General features: G+C 43.3%; 2 protein-coding genes across 2 annotated transcripts; both read right to left on the reverse strand.

The window, feature by feature from the left end:
• Nucleotides 1-1412: 1412 nt before the first annotated feature.
• Nucleotides 1413-10067, reverse strand: RBFA (ribosome binding factor A). Its single transcript, XM_026034884.1, has 7 exons — nucleotides 9946-10067; nucleotides 9513-9555; nucleotides 7808-7984; nucleotides 6285-6397; nucleotides 5503-5587; nucleotides 3188-3261; nucleotides 1413-2092 (listed from the first exon to the last, which is right to left on the reverse strand). The coding sequence occupies exons 1-7, from the start codon at nucleotides 10065-10067 to the stop codon at nucleotides 1702-1704; spliced, it is 1005 nt and encodes a 334-aa protein (XP_025890669.1). The 3' UTR covers nucleotides 1413-1701.
• Nucleotides 10068-10680: 613 nt separating this feature from the next.
• Nucleotides 10681-15459, reverse strand: LOC112943656 (probable 2-ketogluconate reductase). Its single transcript, XM_026034885.1, has 6 exons — nucleotides 15450-15459; nucleotides 14162-14546; nucleotides 12933-13104; nucleotides 11872-12050; nucleotides 11205-11301; nucleotides 10681-10834 (listed from the first exon to the last, which is right to left on the reverse strand). Exons 2-6 carry the CDS (start codon nucleotides 14541-14543, stop codon nucleotides 10681-10683), a joined length of 984 nt encoding a protein of 327 aa, XP_025890670.1. The 5' UTR covers nucleotides 14544-14546; nucleotides 15450-15459.
• Between the last annotated feature and the right edge of the window lie 1496 nt (nucleotides 15460-16955).

Consider the following 16955-nt stretch of genomic DNA (forward strand, 5'->3'; position numbering starts at 1 on the left):
CCAGTGACACCGCGCAGGGAAGGAGCAGCGCGGCCCTCCCTCGCACAGGGAGTCCGGCACCAGGGGCTGAGCGTGAGGGCTGCTGTTGATGCACATGAGGGACATTCTGATTCATAAACTCTAATGTATAATTTACATGTCCTTTAAAATTTATGAGGAACACTCTAATTTATAAATTTATCTACTTTACAGACACCCAAACCACCCAAGGCAACACCCAGGCGTAACCACCTCTGCGCTCTTGGCCCTTCCAAGAGCTTCTTAATAATTTTTTCTTCTTTTAAGCTTTAAGCAGAACAGAGGAAGTCCCACATTTCTTATAGCAGAACCTGGAGATGGAGGCATTAGTATTTGGTGGATTAGTTTAGCAAGTACCACATAGCAGGCTCCTGTCGTTCATTAAAAACAGTAACAGCTTCATGGCCAAGTTTCAACTAATGCACGGTCTGCATTGGTAGACAGTGATATCATACACAAGCAATTTCTGGTATTTCACTCAGTGGGAAACAAACTAAAAGCATCCACTTCAAAACGTGTCCCTCCTAGGGAATATAGGAAGAATTCTAGGAAATCTAGAACAAGGCACGCTGGAATTCAGTGGGATTATTCACGTGCTCCAAGTTAGGGGGCACTCCTGTGAGCTCTGGCATCAGCAGGTACCCTAATAAAAAGTGATGCACACATCTATGGGACCTCTCCATTCATCAGAATCTCAAAGTAACCTAAGGAATATCCTACCTTCTCACATGTGCTCCAAGTTCTTAAAAGCGACCCTTCATCTTCACACTATGCTTCAAGTGGATTATTAAATACACTACAGTGAATTTCAGGATACTTTACTAATCCAAATTTATCTCATCTATCCAAAAATTCCTTCAGACTATTTTTTTTTCTGTGCTCTGGAGCCTACACACAGTCTTTAAATCTTTTTGAAAGGCTAAAGCAACATGTTGTAGTGCAATTGCTCTTGCATAGTATTTTTGCTGCCTTTTTTCCACTTTAGTTTCTCATACACTCTTTTCAGTAATGGTCATCGCTTTGCCTTATTTTATCAAATAAATGAAAAGCTCCCCATCCTTTTCTAGTTCCCTTCCCCTGCCGTTGCCCTTTCACAACAGATACAAATTAATTGATTTTCTTTCAGGATTGTAACTCTATTTGCCACAATCTCAGAGATTTCCATCCTGTTCTGGAAAGAGTCCCATTACACTAGTTTTTCTGGAGAACACACTGTCCAGGTCTCCGTGTCCTGAGGCCAGTTTCTGAACTCACTGTCATTACTCTGCTTTCCTTCTTCCTTCCTGTCCTTACAAAAGCAGGCCCTACCATTCCATAATTATTTTTATGCAAATCACCCCCAAGGATTTTTTCTTTTAATTACACAAGACCAAGAATAATTTTATTGGAAATAACCAACAAAATTGCAAGAAATTTTAACTCACAGTGCTGCCCAATGTATATTTTGTTGTTAGGAAACTGTTCTCTGGCTGAAATTCCTGCATATGCAGCAACTTGAAAGATTTTTAGCAGAGCATCGCCAACATCAGTCATTCTTCTTACGTAACTTCTGCTGTCAAACCTCAGCAGGTACAGCAAGCCTGTTAGTTTCCAACACATCTTTCCATATCTACGACACACATTTTTTGGCTTTGGTCTCTTTTTTTGCCATTGGTGGTCTCCATTTTAACAGGAACAGCCTTTTCACTTCAGTTTAACCGTAGGTTGACTTTCAGTTTCGCCATCGTTGGCCTCCAGTTTGCTCAGTTCCTCCTGCAGCTCACACTCCAGCTCATAGTCAGAGACGGACTCCGTGCTCTCCTCCAAGTCCTCAGCTTCATATTTGTCCAGTAAGTACCTCTGTGGGGTAATGTCATCATCAGAGGGTTTCCTTGCCTTCTTCTTTCTCATTTTCCTCTGAATCACAGACAGCTGCTGCTCCTGCTGCTCCATCCAGGCAAGGCCTTCTGGTTCTCTGGACACTTTCAGCCTTTTGTACTCCATTATCTGCTTATTCAGCAGTTCATGATCAATACCAAACAGATTGGACCGGACGAGTGAATCTGCAGATTCTGTTGTTGAAGAGCCTGGTTTACTGTGAAAAGGAAAAGATTTGTGTAGTTAGTCGGTTGGTTGGTTTTCCTTCTGCTAATTGTGACAATTTGGCTAACCCATAAATAACCTGGACTTCTCTGTGGGAGTTCATTAATTCACTGTGTTTGTGCTCCCCACGTTAAGGGGGCTGGGCTAAGTGTCCAAGGATGGGCTGTGAATAGGCTTCATCAATGGATTTATGAGGAGAAGCCAACAGAGCAGTTACATTCCACGTGAAACCGTTCATTTCCAGATGCTTTAGAGAGTGGAATTTGCAGAAGGGCAAGTCACCCAGAACATGAACAAACATCATGGAAAGCTAAAACCTTAGAAACTTGTGAGGCTGTAATACTACTATGTAACATACTTTCATTTCAAGAAAAAAAGGTCACATCTCTGAAATACTGCTGATTTCTGAGACTATGTTTTTTTTATCATGTTATAGATTGTTTTTAAAAGCCCATACACTGTGCTGTTATAAGGGATGATAAATGTAGATTTTCCTTTCTGTATTTGCAAAGGTTTTGTATTTGTATTTGGTTTTGTATTTGCAAATTTGTATTATGTATATGCAAAGGTTTGCAGCAAGGTACTGCTGCAGAAGAAGCAAAGACAAAACAGCACCACAAAGACACCTCAGCACTAAAGTATTAGAGTAAATCAGAGCACACACAGTAAGGAATATTTTCTCCTTCTTTTGAAATATGTGTGCACCATTTGTAAAGAAGGCCAAAACACCAAATAAAATGCCATCCTCTGCAGTAATTTCTGGAATAATTACATAAGATTTTGTCTTATGGACAATCTGGAATGATTACATAATTAATTTTGTCCTCAGTTATTTTGTAGCTTTTCACTGTTACAAAAGACCCCAAAAACAAGACCTTGCTGTGGTAAAGTCTTCTGTAAATTCTCTCTTCTAGTTTGTATTTTCTCTGCAGACCACTTTACTGAACTCTAATATAACAACAACAACACATCTAATTAAAATACACTTTTTGACACATCAAATAATGGTCAATTTAAGCTGGCAAACACAAATGAAAATATAGTATGTTGTCCAAACACTTGTCCAAATTTGATTTAAAAGGCCCACCTGGAATCATTTAGAGGCAGGCTTTCTTCTTCTTCAGGCGGTCCAAAATCAGCAATTGACAATAATTCATCAACCTGTGAAGACATGGAGGCAATACACAATAAAGGCCCTTGACTAAATTTCCTTTTTCTACACCTACACAAGAAATAGACAAATATCAAATATCAAATTCTTTCTACGTGTATGGAATATTTAGCAGAACCATTTCAATATAGTCTGTCCCTCCATTTTCATTTAAATAGCTTCTGTGAAATGTATGCTGTGGTACCATCTTTCACTGGCCATGAGGTGAGCAGGATCACTCAACAGATCTCACCGCCTTTTCAGGCTATGAGGGTGAAAAGATAGATCTATTTTTCTTGACAGGGAATTTTATATCAAATGGCATGATCAATCCATAGATTATTCATCCTGCAAAGTTTTTTATCTTATGCATATTATGAACATTTTTTTATTTGCTTTTACTTCAGTCTTGCAAATTCTTTTTAACAACATCTTTATGCTGAGATTTCTGCATATCTTCTGCCCTCTTTCTCCAAGTTTTTGCCTCTAATCCATGTAAACACTGAACAGTTTTCCCAGCTCCCTTTTAACATCATACCTGACGGGAAAGTGCTGCAAATCTAGTAAATTTCATGCTTGCAGACTATACTTAATTGAGAAAATTTTATATAATTTGAAATTTTTATTCCTGCTTTTCTTCACATCCCTTCTAATTCAGAGTCCTATTCTTCTTCTGGGAGCTGAATCAGACAGTCTTGCCCTGTTCGGCAACGCTTAAAAATCAGTTTCAGGTACATTATTTTAAGCCCTGTTATTCAAACTTGTGGATTACTCAAATCACACAGCCTGCAAACATGAGAAGATGACTCATCTGCCTGTTTCCTAATGCCATTCACTGACAGCAACTGCATAAGGAGGATTTTTCACTTATCTTTTTTGGCTAGCTTAGCTTAGCACCAAGAAAGGCGCCATGCACTGAAACACCGAGGCAAAGCAGTCCAGAGGGTCTTCCTCTTCTTCAGGAAGTACAGGAGGTCATTTTAAGAATGTTGGGATACAGTGATTAACAGAACATAACGCCATAACAGACTTGAAAAGCAAGACCTGGAAAAAGTGTTGTGGCTCCATCTAGACATGTTAATAACAGTAAGGATGGCTTCAGAACCACAGGTATATTGTGTGCTACCTGTGTGATTCTGGTATTGAGCTGAGGGGTGCATAAGGATGAAAACAAACTGCTTTTGGAAGTGTTTAGTTCATCTTTGTTCCGGTGGCTCTCGTGGAGGCTAATGAGGATGAGGAAGATTTAGACTGTGGATCATTATATTGGCATGAAGCTCTTCCAGAATTTTTCACCCCAAGGAAAGAATTTCACTGCATTTCTAGCGAGTAAAGAAGTTCTTAATATCTCTGCCCAGGCTGCTAATATGCAATGTATAAGCCCATTTAATAGTAACTGCATATGCTAGTAGTAATAATAATACATCTAAGAACAATGCACTTTAAAGAACATTGACTGAAATGAGCATATGCACATTTCTGTGCCCTAATTCACCCAAATAGCTTGAGGAGTCATATTTCATGAAATTTCATTCATCAGTGTCATCTTTTTTTCTGGAAAGCTCACCCTTTAGAAAAGGCCTCCTTTTACACTCCTAGTAACAGCAAATTCCTGGAAACTACCAATACTCTAGAAATACGTCTGCTAACTAAAACAGTCAATGCTTTGAGCAATGTGGAACACTGTGGACTTAAAAATTAATTTAAAAAACAGTTTCAGTAAGCTTAATCCTCCATGCAAAGCTATGCATTCTCCAGAAATGTTTTAACAATCCACAAATGGAAAAAGATTGAGGCAAACAACAATAAAATCACTACTAAGACTCAATGGCATTTTAAGAATATATAATGTTTAAAACATAGAACACAGTTGCTCAGACCTAATTCCTACAATAATGTGTGCAAGACAGGAGGTAACTGGCTACTCTGCGAGTTTCATTGCATTTTAGGGCATTTGGTTTGTTTAATTCACTTAATTATCTGTCACAAGCTTCTCTAAATATTTTATTTAAGAATTTCTAACACAGCCAGATTCTTGAGGGTGTAGCCACAAAGATTCTTTTACACTAAGGATTCTTTGTGAAATGCTTTGGAACGTGAAGAGGAAAGGAAACCATAAAGACTAGTTTCTAAAGTAGATTGCTACTGTAATTGAATTATCACCTCTCTCTCTGTTCCTAGGCAATATGATATACTAAATGATCATACTTATGCCTATAGCAATGTTTCTACAAGTCAAGTATTACAATTACCTTTTTTAAAGCTGCTGCTTCTTTGTCTTTTATAAATACTATTGGGGGCACGTTTCCTACAATCTGCTGACTCATCAGAAGATACCTGGCAAAAACACAACATTCACAAGTTTGTTTAATAGTACAACATCTCTAGAACAGGTAAGATATCTGTAACTAAGTTATACTAGAGCAGCAGTGAAAGTGTAAGGCTAAGGTCTTACCTCTACAAGGTAAGAGGGTATCTGAAGGCATTCACTCAGGTTACAGCTCCGCAGTATGTCACTGCAGAACCTCATCTTGGAATGTGTAACATTATAAAAGAACATTACCAAATGAGCTGCAGATCCTAGCGGGTATCCCTTTTGTCCCTTGTTGTCTCAGGTTTCCCAGAGAGGCTGCGGAGTCTCCTTGTCTGGAGATATTCAAAACCTGCCTGGACATGATCCTGAGTAATGTGCTCTAGGTGACCCTGCTTGTGCAAGTGGAAGGACTGAGGATCTCCAAGGGTCCCTTCCGATCTTGACCATTCCGTGTACACACAGACTGGCCCAAGGTTCTCCCCACTCCGTCTGGCTTGTTCACCCCACTGCAGGAGCAAGAGCAGCTGCAGGCTACAGCCCTCAGAGTATGGCAAGAAAAACAGCCCTCCGCATGCCCCAAACACCACCACTAACTCTCACAGAGATACCCTGACCCCAACTACCTAAGAGCCCAAAGTCCAATTTAGATTGTTAGGAATGTTCTTGCTGTGTATTGCTGTGCATTTACGAGGGATTGTAACAGTTTCTGGTTAGCAGTACCGTATCCGCGGAGCACTCTTCTGCAGGACGCCTTCAACATAGCTCTCTTTTTCCGTGGTGGACAAAGGGTTCCAGTAAATGCGACACGCTGAGAACCTTGGCGCCATGGACACCTGCCAAGAGCAAAGACTTTCAAACTTACACATATATACTTCATATGCACCAAAGCATCCACTTCATAAATAAACATGCAGCAATGCAACAAATGCTTAGGAGAACCTTTTCTCCTAAGGAGGAGAAAGAGAGGAGAACCACTCTTCTCTTAAGAATCAAAATGCTAGAGTGCCCTTGCAGCAGTATGGTTAAACACTGAGTAAGATTCACAATCTGCATTTGAAGGCACTGTTAATTTAGGAAAATCACTGCCTAATCACCCCCTTAATTAACTGAAGAAGTCATCCTTCAGCACTTGTACGTTATTGACAGTGCTATTTTTATTGAATGTCAAGCTACTACCAAATCAAATAGTTCAGAATTACTATTTACCATGCACTATGTTGGAATATAGTTGCTGAAAAGTACATGCTTCTGCTAAAGAACTGTGACAATATCTGGTCTGCTCTCACCTAGAGTTTGGATTTGATATTCACAGAAATAGCTTGGCATGCATGCAGTTCTCCTGCACATACTTTTGAAAACACATACACTTTTGTAGAAGGACAGATTGCCTTCTTGAGGAATACACTTTTTAAACATAAATCAAATTCTCATAGATTTCCATACTGTCATTCATGTCTAATAGCAATGTCTTAAAAACACTTCTCACTAATTCAGCAAAGTATATTCAGCAAAGCCCAGTCCAACACAAGCCACTTCTTGATCATCATGTGAATTACGAGCAATGTAACAGTGTGGATAAAAGTCTGAAGCATCAAAACTGAAGCATGAAGCTTATCTGTATTACTCTAAATCTGTTACTTGTGCAACTTTAAATATTAGAAAGCAAATTCTGATGAATTGCCAAAAGACTTCTAAGAGCTTTATTTTGATAATGGAAATAACGACATCAGATCATGATTAGCTTAAGAATAAAACAGGACTAAGTCTCTGTCATGTCCCAGAGCAGCAGGGACAACATGTAATATGCAATTATAAAAATACTTGCATGGTGTTTTTAAGAAGGCTGTTTCTTTCCCTCCTGTATTTCATAAGCCAAATTTGCTGCAGCAATGTCTCCTCTAAGTCCTGCAGCTTGCCTACACCAGCCTACACCAGCCAGTAGCTGAGTGCAGACCTGCCACCAGGGTTACAGAGGCAATCCCCGGAGCCCTACAGAGAGGAATAATGTAAGAGGGGCCACTGCACACACATATCCAAAAGGTGCCCTTACTTATGTATTTTGAATCACTAGCCTGAAGGCGAAATGAATTCAGCCAAGAGAAAGATCTGTTTCTATCACAACTGACAAATCCCATGCCAGGGATGCATCTATGAGGTACAACTCTTTTTTTTTACGCGCTCCTTTTGCCCGTGGCAAAAGGTCTAATGAGAGCAGCTCAGCACAAAGTATTTTTCACACTTGCCTTGCAGATTTCTAGCTTGAGGTCATAAAGTTCTTGATTAATTTCACAGGTACTCATCATCTCTGTCACAGCTTTATAAATGAGATTATTCAAGACTCTGCAGCGTATGGTATCTTCTTTCCTGAATTTTATCTGGTCAACTTTCATTCCAGAGGCCAGCATGGTTGGTTTATACATCTTCAAATAAAATAAAATAGAATTAGTTAGTAGCTACAAACTTATACTAGGCAATAGCATGTAGTTTTACCAAACAAGATCTTAGAATGACATCATTGCAGCTGTAGTGATCTTACATAGGTCTTATAGCTCAAATGTTTAAAGAATTTCTTCTCACAAGGAGTATTTCTCCTCACAAAACTTTATCTTCATATCCAACAGACACGGCTTCTTATTCTAACACTTTGTAGCTATTATTACAGCTCAGTGGGTCAGTTTTCTAAAACAGCAGGTATTAACAGGGGGGAAAAAAAAAAGTAAAAACTTTTCCAGGTAAGTCTCATATACTTATTTTTGCAGCATGGATTGCCCAGAAAGACAGCATTGAGCACCATATAATTTGCAACTAGAAGTAAGAGTGGAAATATCCCAGAGATCAAGTAATTAAAAACTCCAGGTCTTGCCATTCTGTGACTGGGGCTGCTCTTTGCAGGCTGATGATCAGAATTTACCTACTAGTAAGAACTCAAAGCAACTGCGGATATGTCAGAGATGCTTGTACCATGAGCACCATCCTTTTCAGTAAAGGAAAACTGGTCTGAAAAGGCTCTCTAGAGTCACCCAGCCTAGCACTTCTTGCCATCACAAGCAACCATGTTAGGAATGTTTCTTCCAAAGGGATCCATAAAACACGTTCTCCACGTGCTGCTATATACTATATATTGCCAGACTACTTCCCCACACAGCATCTACATAAGCTAAAAGCCTCAAAAATTATGGAAAACCACGGTAAGGGAGCAAAAATGTCAAAGCTATGAACCACATCCATGATGGCCACAACTGCAGAAAAAGAAGTAAAAGCACATAGGGAATACCAAAAGGTGGAACATTGTGCCCCATACTATTGTAGAAAAAAAGAAAAAGAACGAAAAAAATCCTGACAATTAGACATTTTAGACACAGCCCTGGCACAGGCTGCCCAGGGAGGTTGTGGAGTCTCCTTCTCTGGAGATCTTCCAGATTCACCCGGACGCCACCCTGTGCCCTGTGCTCTGGGTGTCCCTGCTGGAGCAGGCGGTTGGACTGGATGATCTCTAGAGGTTCCTTCCAACCTCAACCATTCTGTGATTCTGTGATAAATATATATATATATATATTCTATAATTAAGAGTTTACAGTAATTGGCTCTGGAGCATCTTTCAAATGCCCTTGGAGATTTGGTCTGCATTCTGTGATGCCTGGAGCTGAGCATTACACAGAAGCAGACCACAGCGCTGCCTTATCTACAAACAACCTTCTGCCCAAGGTGCCTCCGTTGAGGGCTGCTTTAGCTGAGGGAGGGCAGCGGTGCCACTCGGAAGGGAAGCCGCAGCCTCCTTGCGGGGATTCCTCCTGACGCTGAGTGGTGATCCGGAGCCCATCCTCCCCGAGAGCCGCGCCGGGAAAGCGATCCGGATTAGGGATCTGGGGAATGGCAGGTGCAGTGGCTGAAGCACGTGTTTGTTCCTCCTCCACACGCCAACATGACGGCTGAAAACCTTGCACTTACCGTCTTGGACTCCACGGCTGGACTGTCATACCAGAACTTCTTCCTTTGGAGGAAAAAAAAAGTGAAAAATAAAATAAAAATAAAAGGAGAATGGCCCACATTTTTACCAATTCAGGGAAAGGGCATCCCGTGCACCTAGAACTAAAATATCCCCTGACAGGCCACCCACCAACACCAGGGTTTTGGCCCCAAAACTGTTCTGTTTCCATGTACTATCTACATGGGGTGCATCAGGTGGGGTATGCGGGACGCAACGCCTCGCACCCCCGGATAAAAAAGCCGCATATGGAAGGGAAATCACAACAACAACAACGCGTTTTGTGTTCAGGGAGCGGCACGGGGTGCCATGCTGTGACGGCTCCGCGCTCCCCGCGGCCCTCCACGCTGCCCGGCCCGCCTCAGCCCCGCTCCCGCGCGGGGGCCCGCCACCCACTTGGTTTTGCGGAGCATTTTCCTGAGCAGGTTCCTGGAGCCGCGCAGCGCGGCCGAGGTGCGCAGGGCCCGCGCGCCCCGCGCCGCCCGCGCCGCCGCCGACACCGCCGACAGGCCCCACATGTTCCCGGCCCGCTTCGGCCCGGCCCGGCAGGACGCGGCTCGGCCCGGCCTAGCTGGACGCGGCCTGGCTCGGCGGGGAGGCCGCAGCGCCCCTGGAGGAGGCGGCCGTAACCGCGGCCGGGGCGGGGCCGCCGCCGCCGCCGCCGCCGCCGCCGCCGCCGCCGCCGCCGCCGGGGCGGTTGTTTCCCTGCTGCTTTTCCTGGCGCTTCCCGGTTTTTCCGTCCTTTCCCCAACGTCACCGCAGGTCCCGGGACGGTGCTGGCTGCGGTTGCGGCAGGAGCCCAGTGGCCGCCACGGCGCCGCTGCAGCGGCCGCGCGTGAGCAGGGAGCAAGAGACACACATCACACCGAAACAACGGCCTTTGCTTTGCTTTGTTTTGTTTTATTTCTGTTTGTTTTGTTTAAGCTCAGGATCAGCCCTCCAGGCTTCTACAGTCACTTGTATTATTTAAATAAATTAAATCCACACACGGCAGCTCTGTGTTTCACCTGTGCGACACAGAGGCTAGTTACATGATCAGCGGCTAATTACGTGGAGGGCGACGGAGTTCCCGTTTCCTCACGTCAGCACCAGCCCTGCCAGCACGAGGAGCACTGCCAAACGCAGGCCGCCTCACAGGGGCACCTCGTTAGGGACAGGAAGCCCTGCGAGAGCAGCCTCTATGCTCTCAGCCATCTCCCGCATCATAACGCGGCGAGTGTCTTCGGTGGCACTGCCAATGTGAGGAGTGATTATAACGTTCTGCATCTTCAGCAAAGGATGATCCCTGAAAAAGGCAAAGAAATACTGAAACAGCCACTCACGGAGCATTTATCTGCTATTTCAGAACCTGAAGGGAGACAGGGACGTATTAAAATAACAATTACAATTAAAAACTAATGGCATCATCCGCACGTATTCACAGTGGAGTTCACCACCTGCCTAGCTTGCAGTTTCCTGGCAGTGCGTCCTCCAAGTGAGTCAGTGTGAATCTGGTTTGCCTAGGACTGCAGGATTGCAGACATCATCTCGGCAGGACTCGTGCATCTGCATTACGTCCTTCTACTAATAATTATAAAAATTGCATAAGCTCATACCCACAAACTTACTTTGAAGCACACAAACCCCTTTAGATTTAATTAAAACTTGTGTTCTACCTTGGCAAAGGTTCAGGGTATGTCACATCCAGAGCACCTGCCTTAATAACTTTCTTTTGAAGGGCTTCTACCAAAGCATCCTGATCCACAACCAGACCTGGATTATATTAGGAAAAAAAAAATAGACATTCTTATTTTCATATTCCTTACAGATCTCTCGCCACCTTTTTTGGCACAGTGTCAAATTCTAGGACTAGTGATGTTCACAAAGCAGAACTGGCAGCAGAGGATGGTAAAGGCATGAGGAAAAGCCAGGCACTCACATCAGAGCTGGACAATCAGAGATTTTAAAAGGCACTACAACAAACCATAAAATAAAGTTTAGTGCCAGTCTTCCGAGTGGGCCATGCCACCTCCATGTGTGTTAGCAAGAGCACCGCACTAAACAGGGAAGAAAATAAAACGCTTGAGTAGGAGATTGTACAAATACACACAGAAGATGAATATTCTACACTCACCAGCATTTTAGAACTGTTCAAAATTACGGAAATGCTTGCAAGTTTTACCAAAATACAACCATGGACAACCATGGACTTCTAAATAATCCAGCAATCTGAAAATTTCATGGTAACAGGCTTGATATTAGGGTTGATTTTCCCCAGGAGTGAATATCCCCCAAATTAATAATCAACAATCATAAAGCAGCTCTATTAATTCTGCACCCCACCTCTGCTGATATTAATGAGAGTAGCTGTGGGTTTCATCAGCTCCAGTTCCCTCTTCCCAATCAGTTTGTGCGTCTGGGGAGTCAGAGTCACAGCCAGCATGACAAAATCTGACTGCTGGAGCAAGTCATCTATCTTTTTACAGTAAACAGCTCCAACAGCACTTTCTTCTTCCTTGTTTCTGAGGGAAAAATAAATAAACAAACAAACAAACTCCAGTAGCAAGCAACAAGTTACAGAAAAAGTTCAAATCACCATAAAAGAAATGGATGCCTTCAGTGAGAAGCACCTAGCTAGCTACTTGGCTGAAACACAGCAAAGGAAATGTTAATCTTTGATCCCCAGGGTATCAAGTGCTCTGTTCAAAAGTGTGCAGTAGGAAAGTAAGAAATGAGTACCACATAAATGCACTCAATAAATAGTAGATTTATTTGTGTCACAGTTTCTGGTTGTGACAAAGATTGTTTTCCAACCCAAATGCAAGACACTATTATGTTTGACATGAACTCTTCTCCCTGTGAACAGTAACCCATATGAAAATTGCTGACAGACACAAAAGGGCAATGGTTGAATCAGAAATTCATGTCAGTAGAAGCCTCCTTGATGTGTGGATCAGTGCTGATTCATGAAAACCACAGGGTGTAGGATCTGCCAGCACTTTATACCCATTTCACCGCAGCCTCGCCTGACCTGGTCTTCACAGGACCTGATAGGCAGGTTGACTTTCTGGCTTGATCTCCCATCTGCTTCATCACCATGACCTTGCCTGGTGATCTGGACTCTTGGTTGAAGCCAGACACTGTCTCTGGCTCAGTGCTGCTCAGGTGCTGTGGGGTTCTGTGGGGCAGGGCCTGGGCTGGTGACTGACATGCTGCTGCACTTGGCTCCCCTTCACATGGCGAGCAGCCAGCCCTCAGTGCTTCCTGACCCTACAATATCTATTAATGCTGCAGATAGCATCCTATCCTGACACAGAGGGAGCATAAGATCAGTGTGACAGCCCAAGGCATGAGTAATTTTTAAAAGCAATGACAGACTCTCCATGGAGCAGTATTGTTTTTACCTCTGGTTCCTGTTGTGGTACAGTATCTTCATTTCAAAGGCTTTGGCCCTCTGAGCCATTTTGTAGCCAATGGTGCCCATTCCAACAATCCCTAGAGTCGCCCCAGAAACTTCCACTCCCAGCCAGTTAGCAGGGAAATACTCAGTGTCAGGGGCAACTGCCATTTGATAGCCTGGGGGAAAGAAAACAAATAAAAAACATCATGTAAGAATTGAACGATCCCTCGATCCCTCGCATCTGGTTACTTTTCTAAGACAACACAACTCAGAAGCAAAAGAACCACAACTTAGTGCTACTGTTTTCTGGCCAAGAAGTGAGTAACATTGCACTGGCAACACAATTTCTTAAACTGATTTCTTGCTTAGGATAAGAAACATACCCTTGTCCTATGGAAAACAAGGAAGGTAGGACAAAGTTGCAACCTCACTTTGACACCCATCACAAACCTTCTTGTCACCTCTCTCTGCCAGCAGAACCTATTCCTGTCCCATTAGGGGGACATTAGGGACCTCATGTCCTAATGGGACATGAGCTGTACCTCAGCTCCAAGGGACATGAGCCTCATGGGACTCATGGTGGTTGGGCAATAGGTCTAAGGAAACTGGCAGGGCCTCAGGTATCACCCAGTCTGGAGATACTGCCCTGAGTAGCTGATGAAATAAAGGTTGTAGCATCACTGAAAGACTTCTGGTAAGTAAAAAATAAGATTCCCAGCCATCCTGAAGATGTGCCAAAGCCAGCTGGGAAAAGAAATGCAGAAAACCATGGATAAATTTCTAGAGAGTTTTGCCATAATGTCTCTAATATGTGGCTTAAAGACATCTCTCAGGGCTTTCTGCAAATATTCCATTTCATCAGAAAATGAAAAGCAAGACTGCAGTGAACAAGCAGCATGAGGAAAGGTTACGGGCTGAGGCTGAAGAGATCTGAATTAAATGTGTCTGGAAGAAGGAACATAGCTATCACTGTTATGTCTGTGTGCAAACTATATGCACTATGTTTAAGTCACTGTCAGCAAGACAGATTTACCTTAACTTTCCCTGTATTTTTCTTTTTTTTCCTTTTAACTTACTTCAGCATGCCTTTTTTTTTTTTTTTTTTTTTTTTTTTTTTTTTTTTTAAATAATACACTTTGAAGAGTCAGAACTAGATAATCTCCAAAGGTCCCTCCCAGCCTCCCAGCCATTCTGTGACCCTACAGGAAGGCTAAATGCCACTTCACATATTACCTTCCACAAGTCTCCGGGCAGATGCCAGCATCAAAGCCATCCCCAAGTCTGCAGTGTCCGTGGAAACAACAAAGGGAGTGTTGGACAACTTCACACCAAACCTGGACAAGAGCTTCAGGTCCAAGTGATCTATTCCCACCCCAGAGCTTGAAACTATCTTCAAGTTAGGCAGGCTCTGGAGCAGCTCTTCATCAATAACAGGCTTGTGATACCACATATAAATAGCTCTGATCTTTTCACTAAGAATCTTCTTGTTTTCAAGATATTCTTTCATGGTGATAAGGCAAAAACGTTTCTTTAGGTATTCAAGGTGGTCCATATATACTCCATGTTTCCCTTCTATACAATCAATTAGCACGTACGGCAGCTCCTGCTCCTCCATGTCCTGCAAAAACAACAAGAAAACACAGTCATATCTCCTTAAGTGTCCTTTATCCTTTTCCTATTATCCTTTATCCTCAAAACAGGATAAAATTGAGCAGGTCCATTACTTTGTTTTTCCCCACTTTACAATGGAGCTGGCTAAAGCCCAGGCATTCCCTCTGACATACAGAACTCTTCCTGTGTTGATCTTCTTTTATTCTGAAGGATCTTTAACTCTTATGCAGTCTTGCTAATATGATAGGAAAACCTTATTTTATTTTTCCTGGCATACTAGCTGTGCTAACATGTACACAAAAGAGCTACCCCATACTAGCCTTGTTCAATTATCAATCTGTTGAGAGGCCAAGGTCTTGAAAAGTTAATAATTTATATTTCCCCTCACAGCCCTGTGAATTCAGGGCTTGTGAATATTCAGGTCCCCAAGGTCTACCCTGCTTACTGCGTATGGAGCCATGTAAAGTGATTGCTGTGAAGAACACCACAGGGCAGATCTTCCTTAGTACAGTTTATATACACACAGACTATGGATTTCGCATCCCCAGGCATGGGGTACTTTGAGCCCTCCCTGAAAGCAAAGCAAAGCAAAACAAGACAAAACAAAGCAGGGCAAAACTGAAGTATTTCAAAGGCTTTTGCGCCGTCCGCCTGCAGGTGGAACTAGAAACATGACAGAAACATGACGGCCACATGACAGCTCGCCCTCCCACCGTGCTCAACTGCGCTGACCTCCGGCCGGGGGCACCGCGAGCAGGCTGTGCCCCTCTTTCATTCGTGTGATCGTTTGATCGTTTGTTTATGTGATTTCAGCGGCGGCGGCGCCGCGCCAGGGAGCTCGCAGCCTCCATGGCGGGCGCGTGAGGGGAGGGAAAGGGCGAACGGGACCAACGGCCGCGCGGCCACTCACCGGCGTGTCCCCGCACCGAGCCGAGCCGAGCCGGGCCGAGCCTAGCCGGGCCGGGCCGGGGCGGAGCGGGCCGAGGAGAGGCCGCTCCGGGGGCAGGGCCGTGAGGCACCTCGGAGGCCCCATGGCCCTGCCCCGTGGCGGGGAGGGGGGCGGCCTCTCTGCCTGTTCTTGACGTTTTGGTTTTATATATTTATTTTTTCCGCCCCAGTATGTGCGTGTCTTTGGGCTGTCTTTGGTCAGCAGGCACCAGTAGCTGCTGCCTCGGAGGGGCCGCTTGCAGACCCAGTTAACAAGCAGCGACTACGACTACAAACGCTGCAGTTCACCTCTCTGGTATAATCCCTTGTAAAAGAGTGCAGGGCACAACCCTAGCCCTGCTATTTAATCCCCAAACAGGTCTTGAACAGCAGCACAGGCAAGCTCGAGACCAAGCCCTCTGTAAAATAACTATGACCAGAAAAGAAAAAAAAAGCAATAAAGCATAAAGAAATATTGCAATATTTATATAAAACAATTAATTGTTGTTGTGCTATTGGTGTTGTTCAAATGGATTTTAAAGTCAGACAATCAAACTTTCACCCCCAAACTAGTTAACATATTAACTGGATTTTTAATAGCATTTCAGTCATCTGTCCTTTTTTTTTCTTTAAAATAAAGCTAGAGAACTAAAAGTGCTGACACATGGCCTGTTTCACAACAGCCTTTTCCAGGCTTGCCTGATGAGACATAATGGGTGATCCTTTAACTGCTTGCAAAACAAAAGCTGAGACCAAAGGATCCTTGCAAAGCTCCCAATAAAGAGGGAATATTCTAGGTAAGGAGGTCTAGCACATTGCGGTAGTGCATGTGAAATAAGCAGACTTTGGCAGGAGGTCACAGAGGCAAAAGCAGGCGCACAGAACCCCCCCCAAACCTAAATGAGCAGAGCTATTGCAAGATCTCTGGGCAGCCTGGAGTCCTTCCCAGGTTTCTTACCAGTCCAAAAGGCTGTTTCCTGCTCTTTGCAAGAAACACTCCCATCGTGCTGTACTGGACAGTAGTTTTATCCTTTAATGTCAAATCAACAAAATGTGACAACAGTCAGTCAAAGACATAACCTAAAATAGTAGTCAAATAAATATTACTCTGTTTTGAACAAAAATCCAGGACATATATATCCAAAGTTAGGAAAATATGTGTTTTCATGTGATCAGCCATGGAGAGAATTTTGTGGCTTCAAAGTTTTCTTGCATGACCTGGATATTGAATTTTCACACAACAACACAAACACCACACAACACAACAAACACAATTTTCAAACACACAATTCAGAAGTTGGTATGTCTGTATAGGAGGTATATCTGTATAGCAAAATTTGTGACGGGAGAGATCAAGAAGCCACTTATATTTTGAATGGTCAGAGCTATTTGAATCAGTGGGACAGAGCATGTCACTGAATGTAGTGGTGGGTAGTGCTCAAATAACAGAAACCTTAAGGCTAAATCTAAATAAGATCAAAAAAAAAAA

The sequence above is a fragment of the Nothoprocta perdicaria genome, unplaced genomic scaffold (assembly GCF_003342845.1).
Source record: "Nothoprocta perdicaria isolate Ctin4 unplaced genomic scaffold, notPer1 scaffold_151, whole genome shotgun sequence".
NCBI classification, from domain to species: Eukaryota; Metazoa; Chordata; class Aves; order Tinamiformes; family Tinamidae; genus Nothoprocta; species Nothoprocta perdicaria.